Source organism: Acinonyx jubatus, chromosome D1, assembly GCF_027475565.1.
Source record: "Acinonyx jubatus isolate Ajub_Pintada_27869175 chromosome D1, VMU_Ajub_asm_v1.0, whole genome shotgun sequence".
NCBI lineage: Eukaryota > Metazoa > Chordata > Mammalia > Carnivora > Felidae > Acinonyx > Acinonyx jubatus.
In genome coordinates this window covers 48,812,811-48,838,753 of record NC_069390.1, presented here as the reverse complement: position 1 = coordinate 48,838,753, position 25,943 = coordinate 48,812,811, and the positions used below count along the sequence as shown (strand labels likewise).

Genomic DNA, 25,943 nt, shown 5'->3' with positions numbered 1-25,943 from the left:
AGCTTCCTTCATCCCCATACATTAGCAGCATGGAGAGGCACAGGCTACCTTTACAAGTCTTCCCATCCAACTGGAGGGTGAATCCAACGGGACAACTGCAATGAACACCTGTTGAAGTATCCTTACAGGTGCGATCGCAGCCTCCATTGTTGACAGCACACGTTTCTGACAAGGAGGTAAGAAAAAGACAGTTAGCTTGCTAAAGAAATGCTGATACAGCTGGGAGGAAAGGATATCGCTGCAGTATTAATAACTGGCAAAGTTCATGAAATCCAAGAAGCATGGTGGGGTACTCACAGTTGTATCCCAAGTCTCTACCACCTGCAGGTGAGCTAAAGAGACAGCAGGTACAGCTCCTCTCTCCCGTCTAAATAAGTGACATCTCCCAAAGAAGCTTGATACAAGGCTAACAATGTCTCTCTCTCCAACTTGCTGAGCCTTCCCAATCCCCCACTGGCAGATTTGAAGCCACTAAAATTTCCTATTGATCCACAGCCAGTGACCTGCTAAGCATGGCTACATCTGGCAAGCTAGATGTGAATGCAGAACAGGGCAAAGGGGGATGTCCCTTCCTCAATCCTGAACCCTCTCCCTTCAATATAAGTAATAGGAGAAGCAAGAGAGGGCAAGCTTCCCCTACCCCAACTATTCCCTTGCTGCAGAAGGGAAGTCATTGGACTTCATCCCTGCAACTGCCAATTAACTCAGATTAGAAGTTTACCTTTCGATGAAAGGAGAAAGACCTGTCAGAAGTACATGAAAAAATCAGCCAAAGTTGTTAAGTCACAACTAAAGAGATGAGGAACAACAAGCAAATGTCCTTCTAGTTTCACTTACTGCTTTTACTTCCATAGCTACCTCACTGTAGAGCCTTGGGGGGAGAAGCTTAGTTCTAATTAAAAAGGACAGTAGAATAGGTATATCTGTTTCCTCTCAAATCCTAACATGAGAGTAAATAGATTTTTTTCAAGTATAAATCCTTGGGGCACCAGGCTGGCTCAGCTGGTTAAGCACCCAACTCTCAATATCAGCTTGAGTTGTGATCTTGCAGTGGTGAGATCAAGCCCTGAAAAGAGCCTGGTGTTGGGCTCTGCACTGTCAGTGAGAAGCCTGCTTGGAATTCTCCCTGTCTCTGTCTCTGTCTCTCTCTCTCTCTCTCACACACACACACACATACACACAACAAAAAATAATAAAGTATAAATCCTTAAAAAATGGTGTAAAAGAGTATGGAGATTCCTCTAAAAGTTAAAAATAGAACTCCCCTACAATCCAGTAACCACACTAGTGGATATTTACCCAAAAAATACAAAAATACTAATTCAATGGGACACATACACCCCCATGTTTCTGGCAGCATTATTTACAATAGCCAAATTATGGAAACAGCCCAAGTGTCCATCGGTTGATGAATGAATGGATAAAGAAAACATGATACACATACACACACACACACACACACACACACACACTGGAATATTATTCAGCCATAAAAAAGAATTAAATCCTGCCATTTGCAACAACACAGATGGAGTTACAATACTCTATACTCCGAAGACACTTAAAATTTTTTTTCATGCTAAGCTAAATAAGTCAGAGAAAGACAAATACCATATGAGTTCACTCATATGTGGAATTTAAGAAAGAAAACAAATGAGCAAAGGACAAAAAGAGAGAGACAAACCGAAAAACAGATTCCTAACTACAGAGAACAATGGATGGTAACCAGAGGAGAGGTAGGTGGGTGGATAGGTGAAACAGGGGATGGGGATTAAGGAGTGCACTTGTGATGGGCACCAGGTGTTGTATGGAAGTGCCAAATCACTATATTGTACACCTGAAACTAATATTACACTGTATGTTAACTATTCTGAAATTAAAAATTTTTTAAAGTACAAATCCTTAAGGACAAATAAAATGGAAGCCAAGACAATATAAATATCCTGGAAGTGGCATATCAGTGGAGGAGCAGTAATGGGCACAGCAGAAAGATAAACCCTAGTGGTCTGCAGAGGGGGTGCCAACAGGTGGTAAGCTCATATGAGCCACAGAACCCAGAAAGGCCTGGGAATTGGAGATACGAAGTTACTCTAGAGGCGGAGGTGAGGACGAGTTAAAAATAGGAAGATTGATTATAAGTCTGTGAAAGAAACAGATAAACCCTCAGATCCCCTCCTAAATTTCACAGCCAGGTGACTCCCCTTCCCTATTCGGGCTACAACAGAGAAATTTATCCTCTGGAGAAGTGGGACCAGAGAAGTACTGGGCTCCAGGGTACCAGGAATAACAGAGAGGGAGGAAGAGACACTGTTAGGTAAAAATCTATACCCTGAAAAGAGAGATCTCAAAGTCTTACCACCAACCACCATCATCCCAGCTCTGGGAACACTGACAGGCAAGACTATGTCTGCTTGGCAGGAGACTGAACTGGCCTGCCCAAGTGAAAAGACGTATAGATATTAGCATTTGAAGATCTCCAGATGAAATGGCTAAGTCACTGCTAGTCATCCAAGTATAAAGCCTACCAGCTGATAGAATATCCAATTGGCTTTTTAGTATTTCACTATTAAATATGAAAACTCAACCTAGAATCACCAGACAGTTCAAGAAGGCCTTTAATATGAAACAAATGCACCAAATCAAACAAACAAAGAAGAGGGAACTTGGAAGAAACAAAGCTAATACAGGGGAAAAAAAATAAAAGTTTTGAAAATCTTGTAATTAATTTCCTCAGAGAGATAAGAAAAGCATTCACGAAACATGAATATGTACCTACAACAAAAGACCAAAGTAAAATTCTTGAAAAATTACAGTATGAAAACAGAAATTTAAAAAGAAATCCTGAAGAGGATTAGAAGAAAAAAATGGAAAATCTCCTAGAAATAGAACAAAAATTTAAGAAAAGAGAAGAAAATTAGAGGAGTTAAACAGCCAACTAACACAAGTTCCAGAGAGAAAGAACAGAGAATATGGAGTGAAGAAAATTATCAAAGAAAAAATATAAGGAACTGTCTCAGAACTAAAGGACTCAAATATCCATATTGAAAAGGCCAACTGAGTGGCCTTCAGCATAACAGGTGGGAAAAGTCCCATAGTGAGGGTCATTATTGTGAAATTTCACATCAACAGGGACAAGGATAAGACCCTGAAAACATCCAGACAGAAGCTTTCATAGATTCCATTCAAAGGATCAAAAATAAAAATGACTTTAGATTTCTTAAAACAACACTGAATGCCTGAAAAAAATAGAGCACTCACTACTCACAACTTGGAATTCTATACTGAGCTAAATTCTCAATAAAAGGAGAGTAGAAAGGCATTCTCAGGCGTGGAAGGCTTTTAAAAACCTATACCTACCCGTGTAAACTAACAAAAGAGAAGACATGAGGTCTACTGACACAGGAGCATGGTGAAGGGCATTCCCAGGCTGGTGCTAATGGGAAGGCCCAGAGGAGAAGTGTACAGCCAGCCTGAAGAATCAGGCCCCTCCACGGCAGGGAAGCCTCATAAGACACTTTAAAAACATTTTTTTTTCCAACTTTTTTTTTGGGGGGGGGGGGGGACAGAGAGAGACAGAGCATGAACGGGGGAGGGGCAGAGAGAGAGGGAGACACAGAATCGGAAACAGGCTCCAGGCTCCGAGCCATCAGCCCAGAGCCTGACGCGGGGCTCGAACTCACGGACCGTGAGATCGTGACCTGGCTGAAGTCGGACGCTTAACCGACTGCGCCACCCAGGCGCCCCTAAAAACATTTTTTTAATGTTTATTTATTTATTTTGAGCGGGGAAGGGGCAGAGACAGAGGGAGAGAGAGAATCCCAAGCAGGCTCCGCTCCATCAGCACAGAGCCCAACGTGGGGCTCGATCTCACAAACCGAGAGATCAGGACCTGAGCTGAAATCAAGAGTCAGAAGCTTAACTGGTTGAGCCACTCAGGCGCCCCGGAAGATACTTTTTAAGAAGGAAATGGAGGTGTTGTATGGAAACCAATTTGACAATACATTTCATATACTGAAAAAAAATAAAATAAAATAAAAAGAAGAAAATGGAATTGATAAGACAATTGTTGTATTTGAACACATTGAAAGGGTTTTAGAACTCTGCCTGAAATTTGCAAAAGAACTGCTAAGAGGTACTTAGAAAACTAAGCAGAGAAAATAATAATCATAGCACATTATGTGGTTCAGGTGAATCATATTTAGATACTCATAATCACAATGATGTAAATACATAATATTGATTTAAATAGTGATAAAACCACATTAAGGGTATGGGAGAGGGAGTGTATGCATTAGGGGAGAGAGCAGAAGAGAGCTAAAACTTGTTGTGTCCTGGAATAGGAAGTCAAAGTAAATATCTAAAACTGACACATCAATAAATAAGTGTATAATGTCACAATATACGTGAGAAAAAGAGAAATAACTATATATACTTTTCAGAAATATGGTGGAGGGCAAGTTAGAAGAAGAAACAACTAGGAGAAATGAAAATTGTTGCCTTTGTCAAATGGGATGAAGGAAAGGGAAGTTTTGAGGCAAGGAAATGATGTATTTCATAACATGCCTAATAGCACTGATTAAAGTTTTTAAGGTTTTTTATACTATTTGTATGCAGTATTTTAATTTAACACAATTAAAAATAATTTTAATAGGGTAGAAAAGAGCTCAGAAATGTCACCTCCCTGGTGGCCAATGTCTGCTCAATATATTACCTGTTAAATATAGAAGCTATCAAAAAACTGGTTTTGTTTAGGTCAAGCCAAGCTTTCTCCAGAATAATAATGTGTCAGAGGATCTGATTGCCACCCACACAGCCACTGCCTCTACTTCTGTTCCCGTCTCCAGCTCCGCTGGCAGATCTGCTGGCAGACCTTCTTATATCCCGCAGCCAAGTGCCACTCTTCTCCATTCATCTCTTTTGCCATTAACATGGGCTGAAGTCAGAGAGAAGATGGCTCAGCTGACAAAAACCCAGACAAATCACCATGCTAAGCTAGGGGCTGCCTGCCCAAAGTGCCTCCCTGGTCAGTTAGTTACTCAGAAGGACAGGAACTGACATCCACTGACCACCCACTAAGTCCCAGGCATTGGACTATGGCCACTTTGCATATTATTATCATAACTGAGCTTCCTGATAACCCTAAGAGGTAGGTTTTATTATATCCGTTTCAAAGAAAGACCAGGAGACCGAGGCTCAGGGGGATTTGCCCGAGTCTCACAGCCAGTTGGGGGCAGCGCTAGGAGGCTAACTTGCTTGTTCTGATTGCTGGGCCGGTGCCCTTCCCACAATTCTAGAGTCCTTGGATGGTGACTAAGTAACAGCAGTGGGTGAAGAACAGACACAATGTGGCTTGACAGGAGCTGCTGACCCAGGTCCAGCTGGTCTGAGGGTGTAGGGGCCCTGATGTAATAAGTTAGGCCCAGGTTCAGGCCTGATGTAATAAGTTAAGGAGGGAAAGGGACAGGACAGTGGCCAAGGAAGAGGGGGCAGTGCCTACCCATGAGCAGCCGCCGTTTCACCCGTTTATCACTGTCCACCACTGATGTGGCATTGCTCTCTGTCACCTCCAGGGCAGTGTCCTCTTGCTCTATAAGAGACGCAAAACAACACAGTTCTCAGACTGAATGAATCAGATTATTCATCCCCTGCACAACCCCTTCTGCCGAAACCCCAGACACGAGAACAATGTAAGAGGTGCCACTCTGTTCCCTCAATAAAAACGTGTTGTAAAGAGGCGCTGCGGGAAACACAGTATGTTGAATGGCCGCAGAGCCTTAGTAAACAATAAACATGGAAAAGATTTTTGAAGCATATTGCAGTGACCAAAGAGACACTAGGGAATGTAAGCTTCAGATTCACTCTAGTACCCTCAGTCCAGGACAAAAAGAACCTGGGGCCTGGGAACCTCTAAAATGGAGCTAGCAAAGGACGGACCATGAAGTACAGGATAGCATCCTGACAGAAATAGGCAACATAGGCTTCTGCTGACCATAAGGGCCACTGTGTCATCACAAATGGCTAGCTTTAACTTCATGTTGCCCTGGACCTTTAGGATGTATTGTCCCAGTCTCCAGAGTACCATCTTCAGGAGCCCCCCTAGTCTAGGAGAAGAGAAAGGGCTTTCCATGGTGGCACAGGGAGAGAGGGGACACCCTCCCAGGACTAGACTACTCCCACTACCACATGTAAAGCATCACGGAACCCATCTGGAGGCAAATGCTCTGGAAATACCCTGAATCTGGTGCTAAACACCATTAACAGTTAGGTTCAGTTTTGGGGTTAGGGGTGGGCAGGCTGGGGCAGACCCTCACCAAGTGTAGGGGTCACTCACCGAGGCAGCTCCTTCCATCTGTGTGCATCTTGTACCCTGGGTGGCAGCTGCACTCCGGGCCTTCGGTGGTGTCCTCGCAGGAGTGCTGGCACCCACCATTCCCATGGTTACAGGTCACTAAGAGGAAACCCAAGCAACACACTGAACACTGACTTTTCCACAACCAGGGATGGGTTTGCTTCAGAAGATCTCTGCTTGTCATTCAGCAAGTTTTGAACACCTACTGTGTGCTAGGCACAGCACATAAAAGAAGTAACCCTGACTCAGAGCCAGACGCTGTCTATGTAAACAGATAGTCACAATATGAATTCAAGAAATGCTGGGGCACCTGGGTGGCTCAGTAGGTTAAGCATCTTGACTCTTGATTTCAGCTCAGGTCACAATCTCACAGTTCGTGAGTTCGAGACCCACATCGGGGTCTGCATTGTCAGTGCAGAGCCCACTGGAGATTCTCTCTCTTTCCCTTTCTCTCTGCCCCTCCCCTGCTCTCTCTTTCTCTCTCTCAAAATAAATAAATAAACTTAAAAAAACATTTAAAAAAAAGAAATGCTGAATGACAGATTTGAGCAGTTATACAGGAAAATGGCAACAGGAAGGTAAGAGAGATTATCACTATTCCAGGAGAATTATGCCAAAAGATTCTAGACTACTGCTTTGTTCTATCAGGAGAAGTTTGCATATTAATACAGCTATACTGGGGCTTTAGAAAATGTTCTAGCACTTTACTCTGGAAGAAACAGATAATACTTATTTGTACAAATACGTTAGAATTTCTCTCATCAGATTCTATCTAGATTACTTAGAAGGGAGGGAATGTAGAGGAAATGATGACTGCACACATTTAATGCAACATTAACCAACGATTACGAAGACTGTGTATGAACTCACTGACGATAAGCCAAAAAAAAAAAAGCCAACTCAAAATGATCTATCATCAAACTGAACCGTGGTTACCTCTGGCAAGAGAAATGGGAAAGGGAAGGTTATAGATTTTCTTTACACACTTAGGGCTGTTGAAATTCTTACATAAGCATGTGTAATGTTTCCAATGTGACAGAACGAAATACGTATTTGTGACGTGAGAAAGAAACTGTTCTGTGGTCACAGTGGTGTAAAAATTGAGTATGTCTGAGAACAACTAAATGGGAATATGGAAAAAGTGAAGGGACATGAGGGAAGAGCAAAAAACAAACAAACAAAAACAGTGAAACAGCTGGTTATGTGGTGGAATTCTTCTGTTTTTCTTTTTGTTCTTTCCTCAAATGTAATTATAATAATTTTTGAGGAAGTGACATCTCAAGAATATTTTAAAATTTAAATTCCAGGTATTCTACTAGCCCCTGAAAAACTGAACTGCCAAAGAATCTCACTCCACAGGTGAGTCTCCTCTAGAGACATGGGTCCTCCTTGTGAAGGCACCTAGTGGAGCCACTTGGTTCAGCCCACTAGAAGCTCACAGGGACAGCCTCACTTTTAGGAGTCCTAAGAGTCTGTCAGAATCTATTTCTGGTGGTGGCACCAGCCCTGGTTTGGCAGGTTTCAGAGTTGCACTCTGCTTTGTGATGGAGACAATGGAGAAAAGTCTCTCACCAGAGAAACTACCTCCTCATCTCTTAACCACTCAGGTCGACTCACTGTAAACAACCATCCTCCGCAAACTGCAGGGGAATTATAGAAAGTCCATGGCTTTGGGAAGAGTTGCTAAAGGAAAACCATCTGTCTCCTCTGGCATAGATAGTGGTTTAGGAACACCTTTAATGGCAGGTTGTTCCCTATTACCAGTTGGAGTTTCATTATTGTGTTTCATCGTTGTATGGCAGCTGTGTCCAGACTGGGTACACCATTGATCCATCCATTCATAAATAAATGTGTAGTGAGCACATCCTGTGGTAGGCACCAGGGGAAGACTAAGAAGCAAAAATAAGACAAGGTCCCTGACTGTGGGGGCTCACAGCTGGGGAGACAGACACATAAATACACAATTCAAGCCTGGTGTCGTGTGCTATAATTGAGGAATCAACAGTGCTGTGGGAGCCAAAATACAAAATGGCTGCCAGGTCTGTCAGGGCTTCTGGGGAAGTCTAGCAAAGTGCTAAAGAGCCTTCGAGCTAGATCGACACCCGAATCCTAATTGGCCATGTGCTCCCTGTGTGACCTTGTTGCTTTACCTTCTCCATAATTTTCTCAACTAAAAATGATGATAATAATACTTAGCTCATAGGGTGGTGATATTAAGAATTCAATGGAATTGGTACATCTTTGGACAAGACTTTGCACACAGTAAATGTTCCCCAAAAGTAGCTATTATCCTTATCATTATTAGGCGTTAGGCAGAATATTAAAAATTGAGTGAGAATTCACCAAGCCAGGTGAGGAGGAGGGCTTGGAGAAGGCTTGGAGGCATGAAAGAACATGGGCTGTTCTCCAGCAGGCAAATAGGTCGGTGTTTGGGAAAAGGAGGTGGATGTGGCTTGTACAAGAAGCAGGACCAGGTAGCAAAGAGCTGTGATTGCCAGATGACAACATTTGGTTTCATTCTGTGGGAACAGGGAGACTGGCCCCCAACATTCACAGTCCTCACTCCCAAATTTTATTTCCTTCTAATTGGTTCCCTTAAAAAGTATCATTTCCTTTCCCTATCAGAGACTACCCTTGCGCAGCAAACTTAGTCCTCAGTGAAGGTCAGTATCTTAAGATGGCTGCCTTTCCTGATGTGATTGCTCCACCATGAGGTGGCGTTTCTGATCCTGGGCTGCAGAAGACAACCTGTGGAGTAGGATGGTTCCCAGCACAGGCGTGTGCCAGTCTGTACTTACGGATGCAATCTCTCTGATTCTTGGCCAGCTCAAAACCTGGCCTGCACTCGCAGGCGACACTGCCCTTCGGGGCCTCCTTGCAGATGTGACCACAGCCGTGATTCTGATTCATGCAGCTCAGACCCTCTGCAAAACAGCAGCATGCAGCCAGTGACCAGGCTGTAGGCACAGTCCTGAGCCCCAGGGGCACTGCAAAAGGCTGGGGAGAGGGGGGACCTGCCTGCCTGGGTCTCCATCAGCCCCACATTTTAAACAAACATGTCATCCGAATCCAGTCAGGTCAATTAACAGAGACATAAAAATTTTTTTATCTCACCCAAGAGATACAATGTCTGAAGTCTCCTAGAGGTAGGAGCCTTCCTAGTACACTGAAAAGAAAGCACAAGAGCTCTCTGGGGGGTGTGGAACCACAGCCTGCAGACCCCGGGAACTGCTACCTAGACTCTTACCTCTGCCAGGTTGTTACCATGCTGACCAAGGATACAAAGAGGGGACAATCTCTCTAAGGAAATCTGCAGAGATGAAGATTCCCAACTGGTTCACATACTCTTGAAGATGATTTTCTGAAAATGTCAACTCCCCTCTCTACCCCAACCAAATCCACACTTTGGAGGGGACTCTGACTACTATCTTCTGGCATCAGCATGTGAACACCAGCCCAGGGGTCTCTCTTCTGTGACCACTCTCACCTAGTCCCTGGGCCCTCCCTCAGCAGGTTCAGAGCATAGCAGCAACACAACAGAGAGAACAGAAAGAGACCTCACACATGTGCTGTAAAATCCTTTCCAGGTATACTATCATTTTCATTAGGTCCAATCTTGTGGTAACAGAGCTGGGAAGAAGATTCTTTTCCTGGCTAGTTTAATATGCACTTAAATGATGGGGTCATAACATAATGTATATCTGTGTGGTTTGCCAGAATCCTGCCTCTTCTCAAACCAATTCTTTGAGACCCTGCCACCTGCCAGAACTCTGGAGGAACTCTCATCACACCCAAGAGTATTCTCAAAACCTCTGCTCAGTTTGTACTGCATTATTATATTAAATACATGCCCATGTGATGCTTCTTTGCCTCTGTACAATAAGTGTCTTTGAGAGTAGGTTTTTTTGTTTTCAACCAACAAGACACTCTCTAACACTAGAAGTAGAAATTTAAAAAAAGTTTTTAACGTTTATTTATTATTTAGAGTCAGAGAGAGACCGAACATGAGCATGGGAGGGGAAGAGACAGGGAGAGACACAGAATCTGAAGCAGGCTCCAGGCCATCAGCACAGAGCCCGACGCGGGACTTGAACTCACAAACTGCGAGATCATGACCTGAGCCGAAGTCAGATGCTTAACTGACTGAGCCACCCAGGCACCCCAAATGTAGCACTGTTTTAAACATGAGTACAAAAAGTTTTCATTCAACTTCTTTAGGATCCTACACTGTTCTGTATTGTGCCCCTAAAATCTTTTGACTTAATTAGAATCAGTTGGTCCTAATTAAGTCAAAAGTCACTTCTCACTAATTCTCACCATAGAGTCATTGATCTATGCTTAACTGGAATAGCTGATTTAATACAAACAGATGTCATTCCTATTCCAAAAGACAGTGTAACTGTTAATACATCCCATATTCTCTTAAAGCCATTTTGTTTTTTATCTGACAGTTACAAGCTGTTTGAACTCCAGCACTCAGTCTGCTGGAAGTTGCTGAGATTCATTCACCCATGCCAAGGCTGCTGTCAGTTAACACAGAATGGGGCTTGTACTGGATCAGAGCAAAGCTCTCTCTTAGTTCTGGCTGGTGATTTTTGGAAATGTTATTTGCTCCCAATACTGAGACAGCACAGGAGGTGAGAGCTGTCTCCAGAAGCAGCGCCCTGTCCTCCTAGGAAGGCCCAGCAAGAATTACATTTGTTCATGGATCAACAGAGCATTTGGAATGACAGGCACCAGGAGTACCAGGGCTAAACATAACAGTGCCCAAGAAAAGGCAGCAGGAATACCTGCAAAGTACGCTCCCCAAACAGGTCAGCTGCTGCTTCTCTTCACTCTGTTTTCAAGTCTAAGACATTTGCAAAGTGACCTTTACCACCTCAGAGGAGCAATTCACTTACACAAGAAATATTTCATAAGAATTGACTGTAAAAGAAAGAAAGAAAGAAAGAAAGAAAGAAAGAAAAGAAAAGAAAAGAAAAGAAAAGAAAAGAAAAGAAAAGAAAAGAAAAGAAAAGAAAAGAAAAGAAAAGAAAAAAGAATTGGGGCACCTGGGTGACTCAGTCAGTTAAGCATCCAATTCTTGGTTTCAGCTCAGGTCAGGATCTCATGATTCATGAGTTCAAGCCCCGCATTGGACTCTGCCAATAGCATGGAGTCTGCTTAGGATTCTCTCTCTTTCTCTCTCTCTCTCTCCCTCTCTCTGCTCCCCCCCCCCAACTTGCACTGTCTCTTTCTCAAAATAAATAAACTTTTTAAAAAGTTAAAAAAAGAAAGAAAGAAAGAAAGAAAGAAAGAAAGAAAGAAAGAAAGAAAGAAAGAATTGACTGTGTCAGATGCCATGGGGATACACAAAAAGTTGCCCCCAATGTCCTATCATGTCAAGCCAGACCTAAACTTACCAGGAGGTAACAGAGGTTAAAATGACTCTGGAAATGCTGGGGGCTTTTCAAAAGGTGCCCCGAAAGCTGTTCATAGTACCCTGACACACACAAAAAAATGCCACTGCTAGGGGAAGCAGATGGGTCCGGTCCCAACTGGGAGGCCCAGCCAAGATTCTGGCTCCCCCCAGAAATTGGGCTGGCAGTCATATTTAGGGTTGTTTAGTTTACCGGGAGGGAAATAGCTCACAAAAACATTAGAAATAGCCTATTGTGGTGGTCCCCAGCTCAGAGTCTCCCTGAAGAATATTTCTGGAAACTGAATTAATATATGCCTTGCGAACAGAGCAAGAAATGTTCTACAAAAGACAGAGACAGGCCCTGTTGAGAGCACAGCCCCTTCCTCACTACCCTGACACCTTCCCCCTACTCTGCAAGGGCAGCGGTGCAAGCATCGAAAAATATTCTCAGACCAGACAAAACAAAAGAGGAATGCTCATTTTGAGAGCCTGAGCACCCATGAATGGGGACAAAGGCCAGCCGGGGCAGTATGTCTCTCTCCAGCCTACCCCCATTACATGGGTGAAAACACACAGTCTCTTTATCAGAGCTTGGGGTCTCTAAGAATAATAATTTAAAAAAATCAATAGCTTAAGCTTTCCCTCAGAATCATCTATTATGATCCCCTAAATTGAAGAACATTTAGTAAATAATTATTAAAAGTAACCACAACACTAGAAAATACTAGCTTGTAATGTCACCTTCTTTTAACCAATTTTGGAGTATCAACAATGGGTTTTAAAGTCCATTTTAATAACAGGTTCTAAGGGTTTAATGTGCACAGCAAGGAGGAAATCCTAAAGGAACACTGTTTACAGACTGATCTATTTGAAGAGTTAAAACCCTAGGATGGACAGGGTCTCAGTTACAGACTGCTATAATCTGTTGGCTTACACTGCCCTGAATTCACCAAGCAATCAGGTTGAAACACCACAGAAAATCACAGAGAGCACACTTAGACCACAACTCAAATTCTTGGATTTTGGCTTTAGCTCCAGACAAATAAGTTCATTTTAAATACTCTTCAGGGAATCCAAGAATGTCTGAATTGTAGAAAATTTAGAAAACACAGATTGCAAAAAGGAACTGCTTTTGTATTTACTTCTGCTATGAAGAGCCTGTGTCTGTAATCAGTCTGGAGGTCTCGCCAGAGGGGAGAAAGGGGCTGAGCTACTGCTTTGGAAGTGCAAGAGTAAGAGATAATCTTAATCACTGCGAACTGCTTTGTGACTGGGTAGGATCCATACTGTGTTCAAGCAATGGCATGACCTACAGGTCCCCACCCCATTCCCCACCACCTGTAGGGAAAGCCGAGTGACTTCCCAGGAAGCAGCTTTGAGCAACCAAAGAGGAGGTGCCCAGAGATCCAGATCGCTTTTAACTGCTGGAGTCTTAATCCTGCCTATTCCCAGATGCGGGGCTCACAGAAAAATCCAGAGCACCTACCAGGAGCTTTAAACCCAACTGTTCCTCTATCAAGTGCCATGCCTGCATGAGATAAGAGATCTGCCGGATTAGAACCAGTATTTGTCCATCCCACCCAAACCTTGAGAACTAGCAGGCTCAAGATGATAAGACTCCTCAAACCCACTGGCCCATGACCATTCTTCTTACTACCCAAACAGGCTTCCTAAGTCAGGTACAAGGAAGGAGCCATCATTCTTGGAAAATGAGGCAGAAATCATCCTCCAAAAAGACACCCTTGGAAAGTCACAAGAACCATGATTTAACAATAAATCTACAAATGTGTGATGAAATAGTAGAAGAACTTGAAATCACCTCATTCTTAAGTTATGAGAATGAACAAGCAGCACCACATGCCAAAAGGAGTTAATAGTCTAATGTTTAGAGCATTTCCCTCAAAAACAGACTCAGGCAACCCCAGGAGAAATACAGCCACCAAAATGTGGTTCTTTGGCTTAAGAAAGTGCAGAGAATTAAAAACATGTCATTCAGTTAAAAGTGGCTGACTGGCCACGTGTTCCTAATGCCTCTCCCTCCTAAGAATCCACTGAACTAATAGAGGAATTAAAAAAAAGTATAGGCCCAAAGCAAAGAGAACAAAAGGGAGGCCATCAGAAGAGTTGTCTACAAATTTATGGAGGAATCATAAGCAGCCACACAGGAAAACCACAGCATAGAAAGCCCACTTCTAGGGAGGGGGTCCTAGAATGCCAGAGGCTCAGGGTTCAAAAATGGGAAACCCAGGGAAGGCCAGATCTGGGTCTGCAAGTCCTTATAAAAAGGCTCCAGCCCCTCCCTGCCCACCCAGAGCTCAGAGCAGGCTCGCGCTTGGGGCTGTGGTTTGCAGCACCGTTTTGAAAAACTTGGCAGATTGTCCATTACATTCTTCCTGAGACACCTAGTCATGTTTGAAATGTTCTCTATTTAAAGATTAGAATCAGGAATGTGAGAGTTTAAAGAGCTCTCAGAGCTCACCCAGCCCAACCCACTTATTTTGCCAGGTGAGGAAGTGGAAGCTAAAATAGCTTGCCCAGGGTTCACCCAGTAGCAGGGTCTAGATTCATCCACAAGCCTCCAGAATGTCTATACTCCGTACTTCCCCTCTAAACTCACTCAGGGTGAGGGGCTTCCTTGCCCCCTGCACCCTCCCCCCCTGCCCAGGCCCACAGCAGAGCAGAGGCACCTTCGGAGCGGTGAATGCATGTATGCTGATTGTCACTCAGGAAAAATCCCTCCTTGCAGCGGCACTCGTAGCTCCCCATGACGTTGACACAGGTGTGCTGGCAGCCGCCATTGTTCTCCAGGCACTCATCCACATCTGGAGGGAGAGGAGGATTAGCCTTTGCTTTTGTGACTGTTTCAAATGCCCACCCCTCCCAGCATCTCAGGACACCCGCTAAGCAGAGATGAGGTCCCTCTTCCTTCCCTGCATCACAGAAACTCTCAGAATTGACACTAGCAGGGACCCAAGACCACAAAGTTCTGGGGCTCACTTAAGCAGGCCCTCCACATGAATACAAGATAATATATTCCGTAAATATTTATTGAACACCTTCTCTTTCCAAAGTATGGTGCTAGATGGGACAGTAAAACACAGATGAGAAGGATCAAATTCTTTTGCTCTAGGAGCATGGCCTTCAGCAAAGGGAAAGAGACAAACGTACAAGTAATTGTGAGATACAGTAAAAGGTGGTACAAGGGAAAAAGAGGCTACCTGGTTGTGGGGTATCAGGTTGGGTTTTATGGAAAAGCTGATGGAAGATGGGATGTCTTCAGTTCTAAATCAGGAGAAGGGATTCTGGACAAAAGAAAGAGTATGAGCATAGCACAAATGCTGGGGAGCATGGAGCATGTTCAGATAAGGGTGAGTCATTCATTTGGCTGGAGCATGGGTACATGCAGGGAAGTTATAGGAGATAAAGCTGGGAATAGATTGGGTCACTCTGTGGAGGACCTTGAATACCTGTCTCTTAATCTAAGAGGCAGTTGGAACCACTGTAGCAAGGGTGGCATGGCCAGATCCTGGAGTTAGGAAGAATAAGGTGATAGCCAAGGGTAGGACACAAGGAAGGAGAAGACTCAAAAGCCTGGCTTCACATGTGAACCTGAAATAGCTGGTGCTAGTCGGGGACAGGGCCTGGGGCCTGGCTGAGGGGATGCCTAGGAAGGAAAAAACAGAAGCACTGTGGGCAAGGTGCCTGCAGGGTGGAAAGCCACATGGGCATCGGGTAGGGTGACCGAGAAACATGGTGAAGACCAGAGCTGGGTAGGGAAATGGGGATGGGGCTGTGGTTGGCCCCCACCACGGTAGGGAGGTGATATATGTGAGATGCTGACATTCAGGCCTTGGTCCAGTAGCAGAGGGAAACCTGAGTCTGGTGTTGTAAAGACACCGCTGCAAGTCATTTACTTGTGGTGGCCTTATAAAGTGGTGGATGTAGATAAGAAAGCCCCAGGCAGGAGTGTGGGAAGGGACAGAAGGGTTGCAGAGAGCACATAGCCAGAGGTAGAATTCGGGAGAATACCAGCAGCAGGAGGTAGGTGAGACAGCAGAAGCCCCAGAAGAGGAGCCATCAGAAAGACAGAAAGGGGGTGAATCTTCCTCTATCTGTCTTTCTGTGCCCCCCAGGATGGAGTTAGGGGACTTTCCTTCCACTGTGTCATAAATTACTCTGTGCATGGCTCTACCAATACACTTACCATAGTGTATTCTCAAAATCTTCTTTTTTTTCATTTGTACCTTGGACCCCTCAAAATCTTTTACCTATCCATCTCCACTAGACTGTGAACTCCTTGAGGACAGAGACCTTTGTTTTATTTAGCATAGCCCTGTAACTTCAGGTGCACATTAATTGTTCAATGCATGAACAAAAAAGCAGGAGAGCACAGCATCACTAGAGCGAAATAAGAGGAAACTTCCAGAAAAATCTCAGACATGACAAAGACTCAAGGAGAAGGCTGATATAAAAGCAATTTATTTCTCTAGCCTGATTTCCCATGTGCCTATCATTAGCTTCTGGGCACATCCATAACAAGAAAATTCACATTTAAATATCTGTTATCTGGTTTCAAGTTTCTGATCTTACAGTCATGCATCCTCCCACACTACCAGGCAGATGCCTTTCTAAACTGATGGGACCCGAGCCATCCCCTTAAGCCTAACAAACTTGCCCTTCTCTATGCCAAAGGGTGAAGGGAGCACATTCCAAAGGATGAGTTACTCTGGAACACACCTGGCCAAGGTGTTCCATGGTGAGGACTCATGGTGAGCTGGAGAGATCTGTTTCCCTGAACACCAAATCCTGGATTGGTTTTGAATAAAGGTGTGTTCCCCTCTGAGCCATCACCCACCCACCCTCCATTTAACCCACTATTCCTTTCTCCAAAGCAATTAGAAATGTGCCATTGAGGTGACACACTCTGACTGAATTAATACAAAAGTGTGTGTTCACATGCACAAAGAGGTATCACTAGCCTGGCAAGTTTCTCTAGACTGCAAAACAGTGGTTCTCCACCCTGGCTGCATGTTAGCACCCAGATGCTTGGACCCCACCTCCTGAGACACTGATATAACTAGTCTTGGATGAGACTTAGGCAGTGGTGTTGTTTTAAACTTCTCCAGTGATTCTAACGTGCAGCCAGAGTTGACAACCACGGCCCCCACACTGAATAGCTACAATGCACCCCCAGACACTCAAAAAATGGAAACTGAATTCAGGCAAGTGAGCTATGTGGAAGAGCTACATTTCATTTTTCAAGCTCAATGGCATTCAGGATCTTGGAGCAGTCTGGGTTTGGTGCCAGATTTAAGTAGTATTTGTACTGTGTATATTCTGGTATATTGTAGCTAGTATGTGGTAAGGGGCTGAGGAGAGGCAAGGGGTCATCCCAGAGAACACAGGAAAGTACTGCTCCTGAAAAATTCTGGCTCTGAGCTTCCTTGTCACAAAATGCTTCAACCCTTTCAAGTCTAAATGGCAGAGAAATCTCTGTATCTGCTGGTCCTGCTCTTCTAACTATATCACTTTATTTCTCATGCTTCCTTTAAAGAATCGTTTGCCCCTTTGGATACACTCAATGGATACTCAGGATCTTTCTGTCAGGAAGATCCTTGCTACCAAGTTCACAAAGAGACCCCAAAGAGGGGGAATGGAGAGAGGCTGCTGAAATATCTGTGTTAGCAGACAAGGCAAGGAAAAGACTCCTGGGCTGAGGATTTCTGAACTGGCCTTTCCTCAAAACCACCTGACCCAACACTGGCCCAGGTCCTTAAACCCTGCATAGTTTGGCCTGTTGCTCTTAAGAATCTCACACATTCCCCCAAGCACAACTTGAGGTTTAGGCAAAACTGTAATGACTAGATCTGCCATTAGATATAAATTCCCAAAATGCCACTTTTGGCAAACCAAAAGGACATGTGAGATTTACCCCAGATAATGGTAAAAAAACAAAGCCAAACCCTCCAAACATACTGCATGCTTCCCAAAATATTACACACTGAAAGTGACTTCATATTTTGTTCAGTTTTTAATTAATCTCAATTGATTATTGTTGTCATGATGGTCTCTCTAGTGTCTTTTTGAGGCCTGGCTGCCCTAGACAGTCTGCAAAGGGGTTAGTGAGCCCCCAGCCCTCAATCAAATCTTCCTGACAGCTACAGGCTTGGAAGGCCAAGTGGTCTGACCCAAAGACTGACCTCTCACACAGCACAAATAGGAAGGGACAGAATCTATTTCAGGATGGGGTTCCAGGTGACAGTGAAGCGGGATAAACATCATACAAGGATTGATTCCCAGAATCAAAAGACTTCGGAAAGACTTTCCTTCTCTACCACTCAAAAAACAAGTTCTGTCTGTACTTATCTATGCTGATCTCAAAGCATTTAATCAAGTGGCCATTCCCCCTGTACTATAAGGGAGCATCTCAGTAGCTGTCCACTCTGTGTCAGGACCTGGTTCAAGTTACTCCTTGGTCAGCCAAGCAGATATCAGCAGGTTAACCGCATAAAAGGTCATCAGCATCAAAGGACCCTGATGCCATCTGTGTCCCATGATGTCCTCCTGCACAACTGATAACACCAGCCTTAAAATGCAAACAGACCAGGAATACCTTTCTGCCAAGTGTGCTGCATCCTCTAAGACTATTCCACACCCAGTCCCATCCAGTTGCTTGCTATTTCTGAATTCTGTTTATTCCTGGCATAAGCAACCAATGTAAACAATGCTCTTTGCAGTCCGTAACTCAGGAACTAAAACTCCGATAGATGTTTCTGTTTTGTGGGATAATAGGATGATGTTAATGGAAGGTTTCTGTTTGAACCCCTTTGCCTTTCAAGAAAAAAGGAGGTGGGGTTACCTGGCTGAAATCCAATCACATATTTGGAATTTTCAGAATAAGTAGTTTTACCTAATTCTAGAATAGAGATACTTATAGCATTAAATCAAAGATCTTAAAGGTGACAAGTCAATGCTAGAAAGTCAATACGTAGTAACAATGATGTTGTCCATCTCCTTAGACTAATGGAGAATTTACATTATGAATGATCACATATAAACCAAAGCACTTTACCTGGTTTTCTCTCAGGGACTATGATTTTGAGGGGGCCAGAAAACACAAGTCTCTGCTCCCCTTTTTGTTTTAATGAGTATGTTTTCACCAAAGGAAAGAAAAGGGTGGGGTGCCAGAGGGTAGGTACAGTAGAATTGCGATTTCCAACTGTTTTCCTTACCAAGACAATTATGACCATCATGAGCCAACATGAAGCCATCAAAACAAGTACAGCGATAATTGCCTGGAATATTCAAACAGTCATGGACACAGCCTCCGTTGAATTCATTTTCACATTCATCAATGTCTGAGGAATAAAACAGAAGTAAGCCAGACAGGTGGCATCTCTTTAGTATGGAGATATAATGTATTTACCTTCCAACCAGCCATCCCACTTCTAGGACTCTATCCTCAAGATACATCTCCAACAACAGGAAAATAAATATGCACAAGGTAATTCACTGCAGTACTGTTTGTAATCACAAAATACTAGAAACAACCGAAATGCCCATACATAGGAGAGAGTAGTTGAAGAACTACAGTACATTTATTCGATCCAATACTGTGCAGCTGTTAAAAATTAATTAATTAAAAAAATAAAGAATGTGAAAGATTTCTATGAACTGATTTAGGGTGATTTCTAGGATATACTACTAGGTTAAAAAATCAAAATGTGAGAGTACCCATTGTTTATTATCAGGGAAAAAAAATAAGGGAATATGAAAAAACACACACATGAAATTCCAGCATGTTTTTTGACACAACTTGACAAGCTTATAATTTATATAGAAACGCAAAAGACTCAGAAGAACCAAAACAATTTTGAAGAAGGAGAACAGATTTGGAGGACTTTCACTTACCAAAAATCTATAGTTATCAAGACAGTGTGATACAGGCATAAAGAAAAACAGATCAATGGAACAGAATAGAGTCCAGAAATAAACCATTATATTTATGGTCACTTGATTTTAGATAAGAGTGCTTTAGCACTCTTGTCTAATTTGTTGGGACAAATGATCGTCTTGTCCAATTTGTTGGGAGAAATGATAGTCTTTTCAACAAATGGTGCTTAGACAATTAATATCCATCAGCAAAAGATGAATTTGGACCCTTACTTCATATCTCCACAAAAATCAACTCAAAATGGATCAGACACCCAAATATAAGAGCTTAAACTATAAAACTTTAAAGAGAAAACATAAAACTTTTATGAGAAAATCTTGAGACCTTGGATTAGGTAAAGATTTCTTAGATACAACACCAAACACACAATTCATAAATTTTAAAATTAGTAAGTTGGATTTTATCAAAATTTACAACTTTTATACTTATGAAAGTAAAGACAAGCCACAGATTGGTGGAAAATATTTGCAAATCACATACGTTATAAAGGACTTACAAAGGACTCTTACAACAAAGAAGACAAACAATCCAATTTTCGAATGGGCAAAGATTTGAATAGACATGTCACCCAAAGATGATATACAAATGGGTAAAAAACATATGAAAAGACGGCCGACATCATTAATTATTAGGGGAATTCAAATTAAAACTGCAGTGAGATACCATTTCACACTCACAGGAACAGTTATGATAAAAAAAAAAAAGGCAGACAATAGGGGAGGCTGGGTGGCTCAGTCAGTTAAACAAGCGTCTGACTTCGGCTCAGGTCAGGATCTCACAGTTCATGAGTTTGAGCCCTGCATGGATCAGGCCCTGTGCTGTCAGTGCCAAGCCCACTTCAGATCCTTCTCTGGCCTGCCTCCACTTGCACTCTCTCTCTCTCTCTCTTTCAAAAATAAATAAATAGTTATTTTTTAAAAAGACAAACAATATGATGTGGAGAAATGGGAACCGTTATATACTGCTGATGCCAATGTAAGATGGCACCACTTTGGACACAGTATAGCAGTTTCTTAAAAGGTTAAACACAAATTTACCATGTGTGATCTAGAAAGTTCACTCCTAGGTATATATTCAAGAGAAATGAAAAATTATGTCCATAACAAAGACTTTGCAGGTAAATGTTCATAGCAACATTACTTATAATAGCCCAAAAGTAGAAACAAGCCAAATGTCCATCAACTAGTGAATGGATAAACAAAATATAGTATGTCCATACAACAGAATGCTAGTTAACAATTGAAAAATAAAATAAAATGCCAGTACAGGCTACAACATGGATGAACCTCAAAAACATGCTGGGTGAGGCGCGTCTAGGTAGCTCAGTCGGTTAAGCAGCCAACTTCAGCTCAGGTCGTGATCTTGTGGTTCACGAGTTCGAGCCCCACGTTGGGCTGTGCTGACAGCTTGGAGCCTGGAGCCTGCTTCAGATTCCGTGTTTCCGTCTCTCTCTGCCCCTCCCCTACTCACGCTCTGTCTCTCTCTCTCTCAAAAATAAATTAAAAAATAGCATTTAAAAAAAATTTTTTTTAAAAAGCCAAAAACAAAAGACCACATATTGTATGATTCTATTTATATGAAATATCCAGAAAGGCCAATCTATAGAGACAGAAAGTAGACTAGAGGCTGCCTGGAGCTGGGGCTGGGAATAAGGATTAACTGTACCTGGGCATAAGGGATCTTACTGAGACAAGGGAAATGTTTGAAAAGTGGATTATGTGATGGCTGCACAACTCAGCTAATTTACTCAAAATCATTGATTTTTATACTTATTTAGAATTGGTGTCTTTTATGGTATACAAATTAGAATTCACTAAAGTAGTTAAAAGGAAAATTACACATTTGCTGCAAAAGAAATCTAGGAGGCAGGAGAATAAATCAGAAACTAAAAAAGATTGGTAATCAATCCATGGTATGTGGGAAAAGGATGAAAAGAAGGAAGAGGGGCACCTGGGTGGCTCAGTCGGTTTAAGCATTGGACTCTTGATTTTGGTTCCAGTCACAATCTCACAGTTTGTGAGATTGAGCCCCACGTCTGGCTCTGCCCAACAGTCCCTCCCCTGCTCTCTCTCTGCCCCTCTCCTGCTCACATGCATGGTCTCTTTCTCTGTCTTTCTAAATAAATAAATAAATAAATAAATAAATAAATAAATAAATATTAAAAAAGAGAGAGAGAGGAGGAATGAGGAACAGAGGAACAAGAATAGGGAGAAGGAGTAATACTTCTCTGAGTATGCCTTTTAATTTAATTTAATTTAATTTTATTCTATTTTATGTTTAAAGTTTATTTAAACTTTAAATAGAGAGAGAGAGAGAGAGAGAGAATCTCAAGCAGACTACACACTGTCAGCACAGAGCCCAGTGTGGGGCTTAATGACACAAACTGTGAGATCATGACCTGAACCAAGACCAAGAGTCAAACGCTTAACCGACTGAGCCACCCATGCGCCCCTGAGTATGCCTTTTTATATAGTTTTGACTCTCAGCACCATAGTGATACATAGATGAATACATATATATATACATAAGTAAATACACATCTTCTTATGTACATACATATATAATCTAGTATACAGAGGTAGGGGAAGAACACATAAAAAATAGGATACAAACAGAAACAAATGAACTCAACTGTATTACAAATGAATAACAACCACACTGAAGGAAACGTAGAAAAAAAAAGTACTAACACCAAGTGACTCTGAAAACCAATATATTAACTGAATGTTGTAAGGCTAAAAATAAAGATAGCTACAAACAGATACTGTACTCTCGTAAATCTGTTTTACTTGCAAGGCTATAATAGTGTTGTAAATTATTTATGTGTACACTTGGATTCAACAAACAAGTAACTATCTTGCAGATAATGAGAGCCACCTTTCTCACTGTTGGAAAAAGAAGTTATGAATAACCAAAGAGGGAGATTCAATTAATCTTGTGGCATTGTTTTGGAATCCAAAGCATCATCAGTGTAAGTCATTGTTTTTAATATATATACAAATGGATAAATATAAGCAATAAATATAGATAAATGTGTATATGTGGGTTAGAATACATACATATGTTTCCTAGTTTTGTGCAGTGAGATAGCCTAGGAGCAGTGACATCCCAGTAACAGTAAGAACACCAAACATTCAGATCTTGGTTTCTATATACCATTTTCCAATAAAAGAAACCAGGGCTCCTTAAAGAAGTGGTTGGTTCCAGGGCTGGGAAGGGAAAATACAAGATGAGTCTGTGGTATCTTATGGTACCAGAAAACAAAGAATTGCCCCCAAAAAGGATGGGGGCATGTCAAAAGGACACAGGAAACAATGTGAAGGAGTTCCCAATGGCTAAAGCTGAAACAATTTGAGCCCAAAACAAATAACTATACATATAATTAAATATCTACCAGTCCATACTGGCATAAATACATAAATCAATGCATAAATAAGTGGGGGAGAAGCAACAAGTCTTCCTTACAGAAGAATCTCAGTTAATAGATGTATATGGAATGAGGGAAATACAAAATTACCAATTATTACATCATAGTAATAATTGTTGCAGACAAGATCCACAGTTGGATGCCAAAATCAGTGGGCAAAGACTTGAGAAGAGGGGCTCCTGGGTGACTCAGTTGGCTAAGCTCAGCTCAGATCATGATCTCATGGTTTGTAGGTTGGGGCCCTGCATCTGGTTCTGCTCTGACAGCTCAGAGCCTGGAGCCTACTTCGGATTCTGTGTCTCCCTCTCACTCTGCCCCTCCCCTGATTGTGCTCTGTCTCTCTCTCTCTCAAAAATAAACAAACATTTTTTTAAAAAGATTAAAAAAAATACTCGAGAAGTAACAGAGTATTAGCACAGGCTGAATGTATCTACCCTAAGATATGTGTTATTGCAAAAAGAAAAAATAGTAATTTTGCAACAGAGAAACCCAGGATGCACCATCTTTTTTTTTTTTTAATAATTTATTGCCAAGTTAGCTAATACACAGTGTATACAGTGTGCTCTTGGCTTCAGGAGCAGATTCCCATGATTCATCACTTACATATGGCACCCAGTGCTCATCCCAACAAGTGCTCTCCTCAATGCCTATCACCCATTTTCCCTGCCCTCCCCACCCATCAACCCTCAGTTTGTTCTCTGTATTTAAGAGTCTCTTATGGTTTGCCTCCATCTCTGTTTGTAACTTTTTTCCCCTCAGGATGCACCATCTTAACCAGGTGATCAAGGTTAATATCACCAGTAGTGGGACATATTAACATCATGTGTCTCCTCCCCATGTAATGCACTAAAAAGTGTATAATAGCACTTCCATAGTAGCCTTGACAAAAGCTTCTTTTACTTTTTACTTTTACTTTGTGTATTACTACAAATGCATAACCTTAATTTTATTGTGAGGAAACACAGGACATTCACTTATTGTGTCAATTCCTACCATATCAATTCTTATAATGAAAAAACATAACTTCATATGTATTCAAAAGTATTACAAGCATTTAAAAGATCAAACCCCTCTAGGGGCTCGTGGGTTGCTCAGTTGGTTAAGCATCAGACTCTTGATTTCTGCTCAGGTCGCGATCTCATGGTTTGTGAGATTGAGCCCTGAGACAGTCCTGAGATCAAGCCCTTCAATCAGTCCCTGGTAGGATGCAGTGCTGACAGCAGGGAGCTTGCTTGGGATTCTTTCTCCCTCTCTCTCTCTTTCCCTCCCCCACTCATGGCATGCTCTCTCACTCTCTCTTTCAAAATAAATAAGTAAACTTAAAAATAAATAAATAAAAGATACTATTTCATACATTTTCTGTATTGTTTGACTTTTATACCAATAATACATATTATCATTTTAGAGCCAATTTAAATATATAAAAGCAACAATTCCAGTCAATCATTTTAGTTATTTTAAGCTAAATAGTAGGCTTTTCAGCTATAAACTGTCAGCAATTCAATTCCATGTGTCATACGTCAAGCCCAACAGCTAAGAATAAGGAAATTCCTGCCACTTGTCATTCAACATCATTTACTAAATATGTATTCTAACTCAAAGAAACTATAGCACAGTTTCTGCCCATCTCCACCCCCAGAGAGTATACAGTGACTGGAAAACCAGTGAAAGAGTGAACATTTTTCCCCCAAGCAGGGTACCAACATGTGTGAATTCCAGTACTGTAAATAGAATATTTAATACAGTGAGAGTGTGGTATGGAGGAACCTGCAGAGAGATGTCTCAGGGAGAGGTAGTCTTTCGGTGAGAGATGGCTGCCTATCTCTGGGAAAACACGAACTTGAAGAAACACAAAGTCTTTAAGGATAGACTACCAACCCCATTTGCTACGAACCTGACCAGGAGCATGTCTCCTCTGATAGGAGAGGCAAGTTTTGCTCCTCATGCACAAAGTATAAATATCAGGATTTCTCACCAAAGAAGGACATCAGGAGGCTGAGTGAATACAAGAGATATGGGTCCAGGGACAGAGATAGGGTAGACATCTGACTTTCTTTCACTTTTCTTTTAACTGTGTTATTATGGCCACAAGCCCCCCTCTCAATTCCCCAGGGGCCTCAGGGTCTCACATCTGAGGGATAGGAATGTCAGAGCTCCCCTGAAGAGCCCTGCCAGTTCCAACATGCCATGATTTCCATCCCCAGGAATAGCCTCCTCCTTTCAGTACCCAGTCTCTGGCTAGTTCTGAATTTCAGAATTCATGACACTGGCCCAGAACACAGGATGACAGAGATCAGACTTTAGCTCAAAGATCTGGAACTCCAAGGGCTCAAGGTATCCCTCTGCCTACATCTTTCCAGGGTGAACATGCAGCTTCAAATAAGGCTGGCGCTTGGTGTACCTCTAAAGTTTGGGAGGTCACAACGCCAGCCTGAAGCCAAGAACAAGATGGAGCCTCCAGAGCCAGCAGTGGAGGGCAAGACTCCTGCACTCAGACTCCTGGGCGAGGGTGTAAACTGCCCCAGGGAGGCGCAGGATCAGCCCTTCCCTGGCAGGCACGGCTCTCCTGATTGGGGCTTTCTGCTCCCAAACTGATAGGCACCAAAAATACTAAAGCACTTCTTTTCTTTTTCACAAGCCAGACAAAAGGACATTTCGGAACCACAAAAAACTGTATGATCAGCTCTAGGAAAGACCTGATGTTCCTAGTTCTTTAAGGGTCTGAAATGGATTTGGGGGTGGGTGGTATGACCTGGGGGGGCAGAGGAGCAGCACTTTTACCAACATGAGTGGTCACTACAAGTGCTGAGGA

The 25,943-nt window shown here is 42.4% G+C and overlaps 1 protein-coding gene across 5 annotated transcripts in view; it reads right to left on the bottom strand.

Annotated features, from left to right (window-relative positions):
• SCUBE2 (signal peptide, CUB domain and EGF like domain containing 2) overlaps positions 1-25,943 on the bottom strand; it is a 67,576-nt gene that overhangs the window by 39,247 nt on the left and 2,386 nt on the right. For all 5 annotated transcript variants that reach the window (XM_027073186.2, XM_027073189.2, XM_027073188.2 and 2 more), the window contains exons 3-8: positions 18,983-19,108; positions 14,438-14,572; positions 9,148-9,273; positions 6,332-6,448; positions 5,498-5,587; positions 49-165 (exon numbers count right to left, since the gene is read on the bottom strand). In XM_027073186.2, the coding sequence (XP_026928987.1) occupies positions 49-165; positions 5,498-5,587; positions 6,332-6,448; positions 9,148-9,273; positions 14,438-14,572; positions 18,983-19,108 (711 nt within the window). The remainder of the gene's footprint in view (positions 1-48; positions 166-5,497; positions 5,588-6,331; positions 6,449-9,147; positions 9,274-14,437; positions 14,573-18,982; positions 19,109-25,943) is intronic.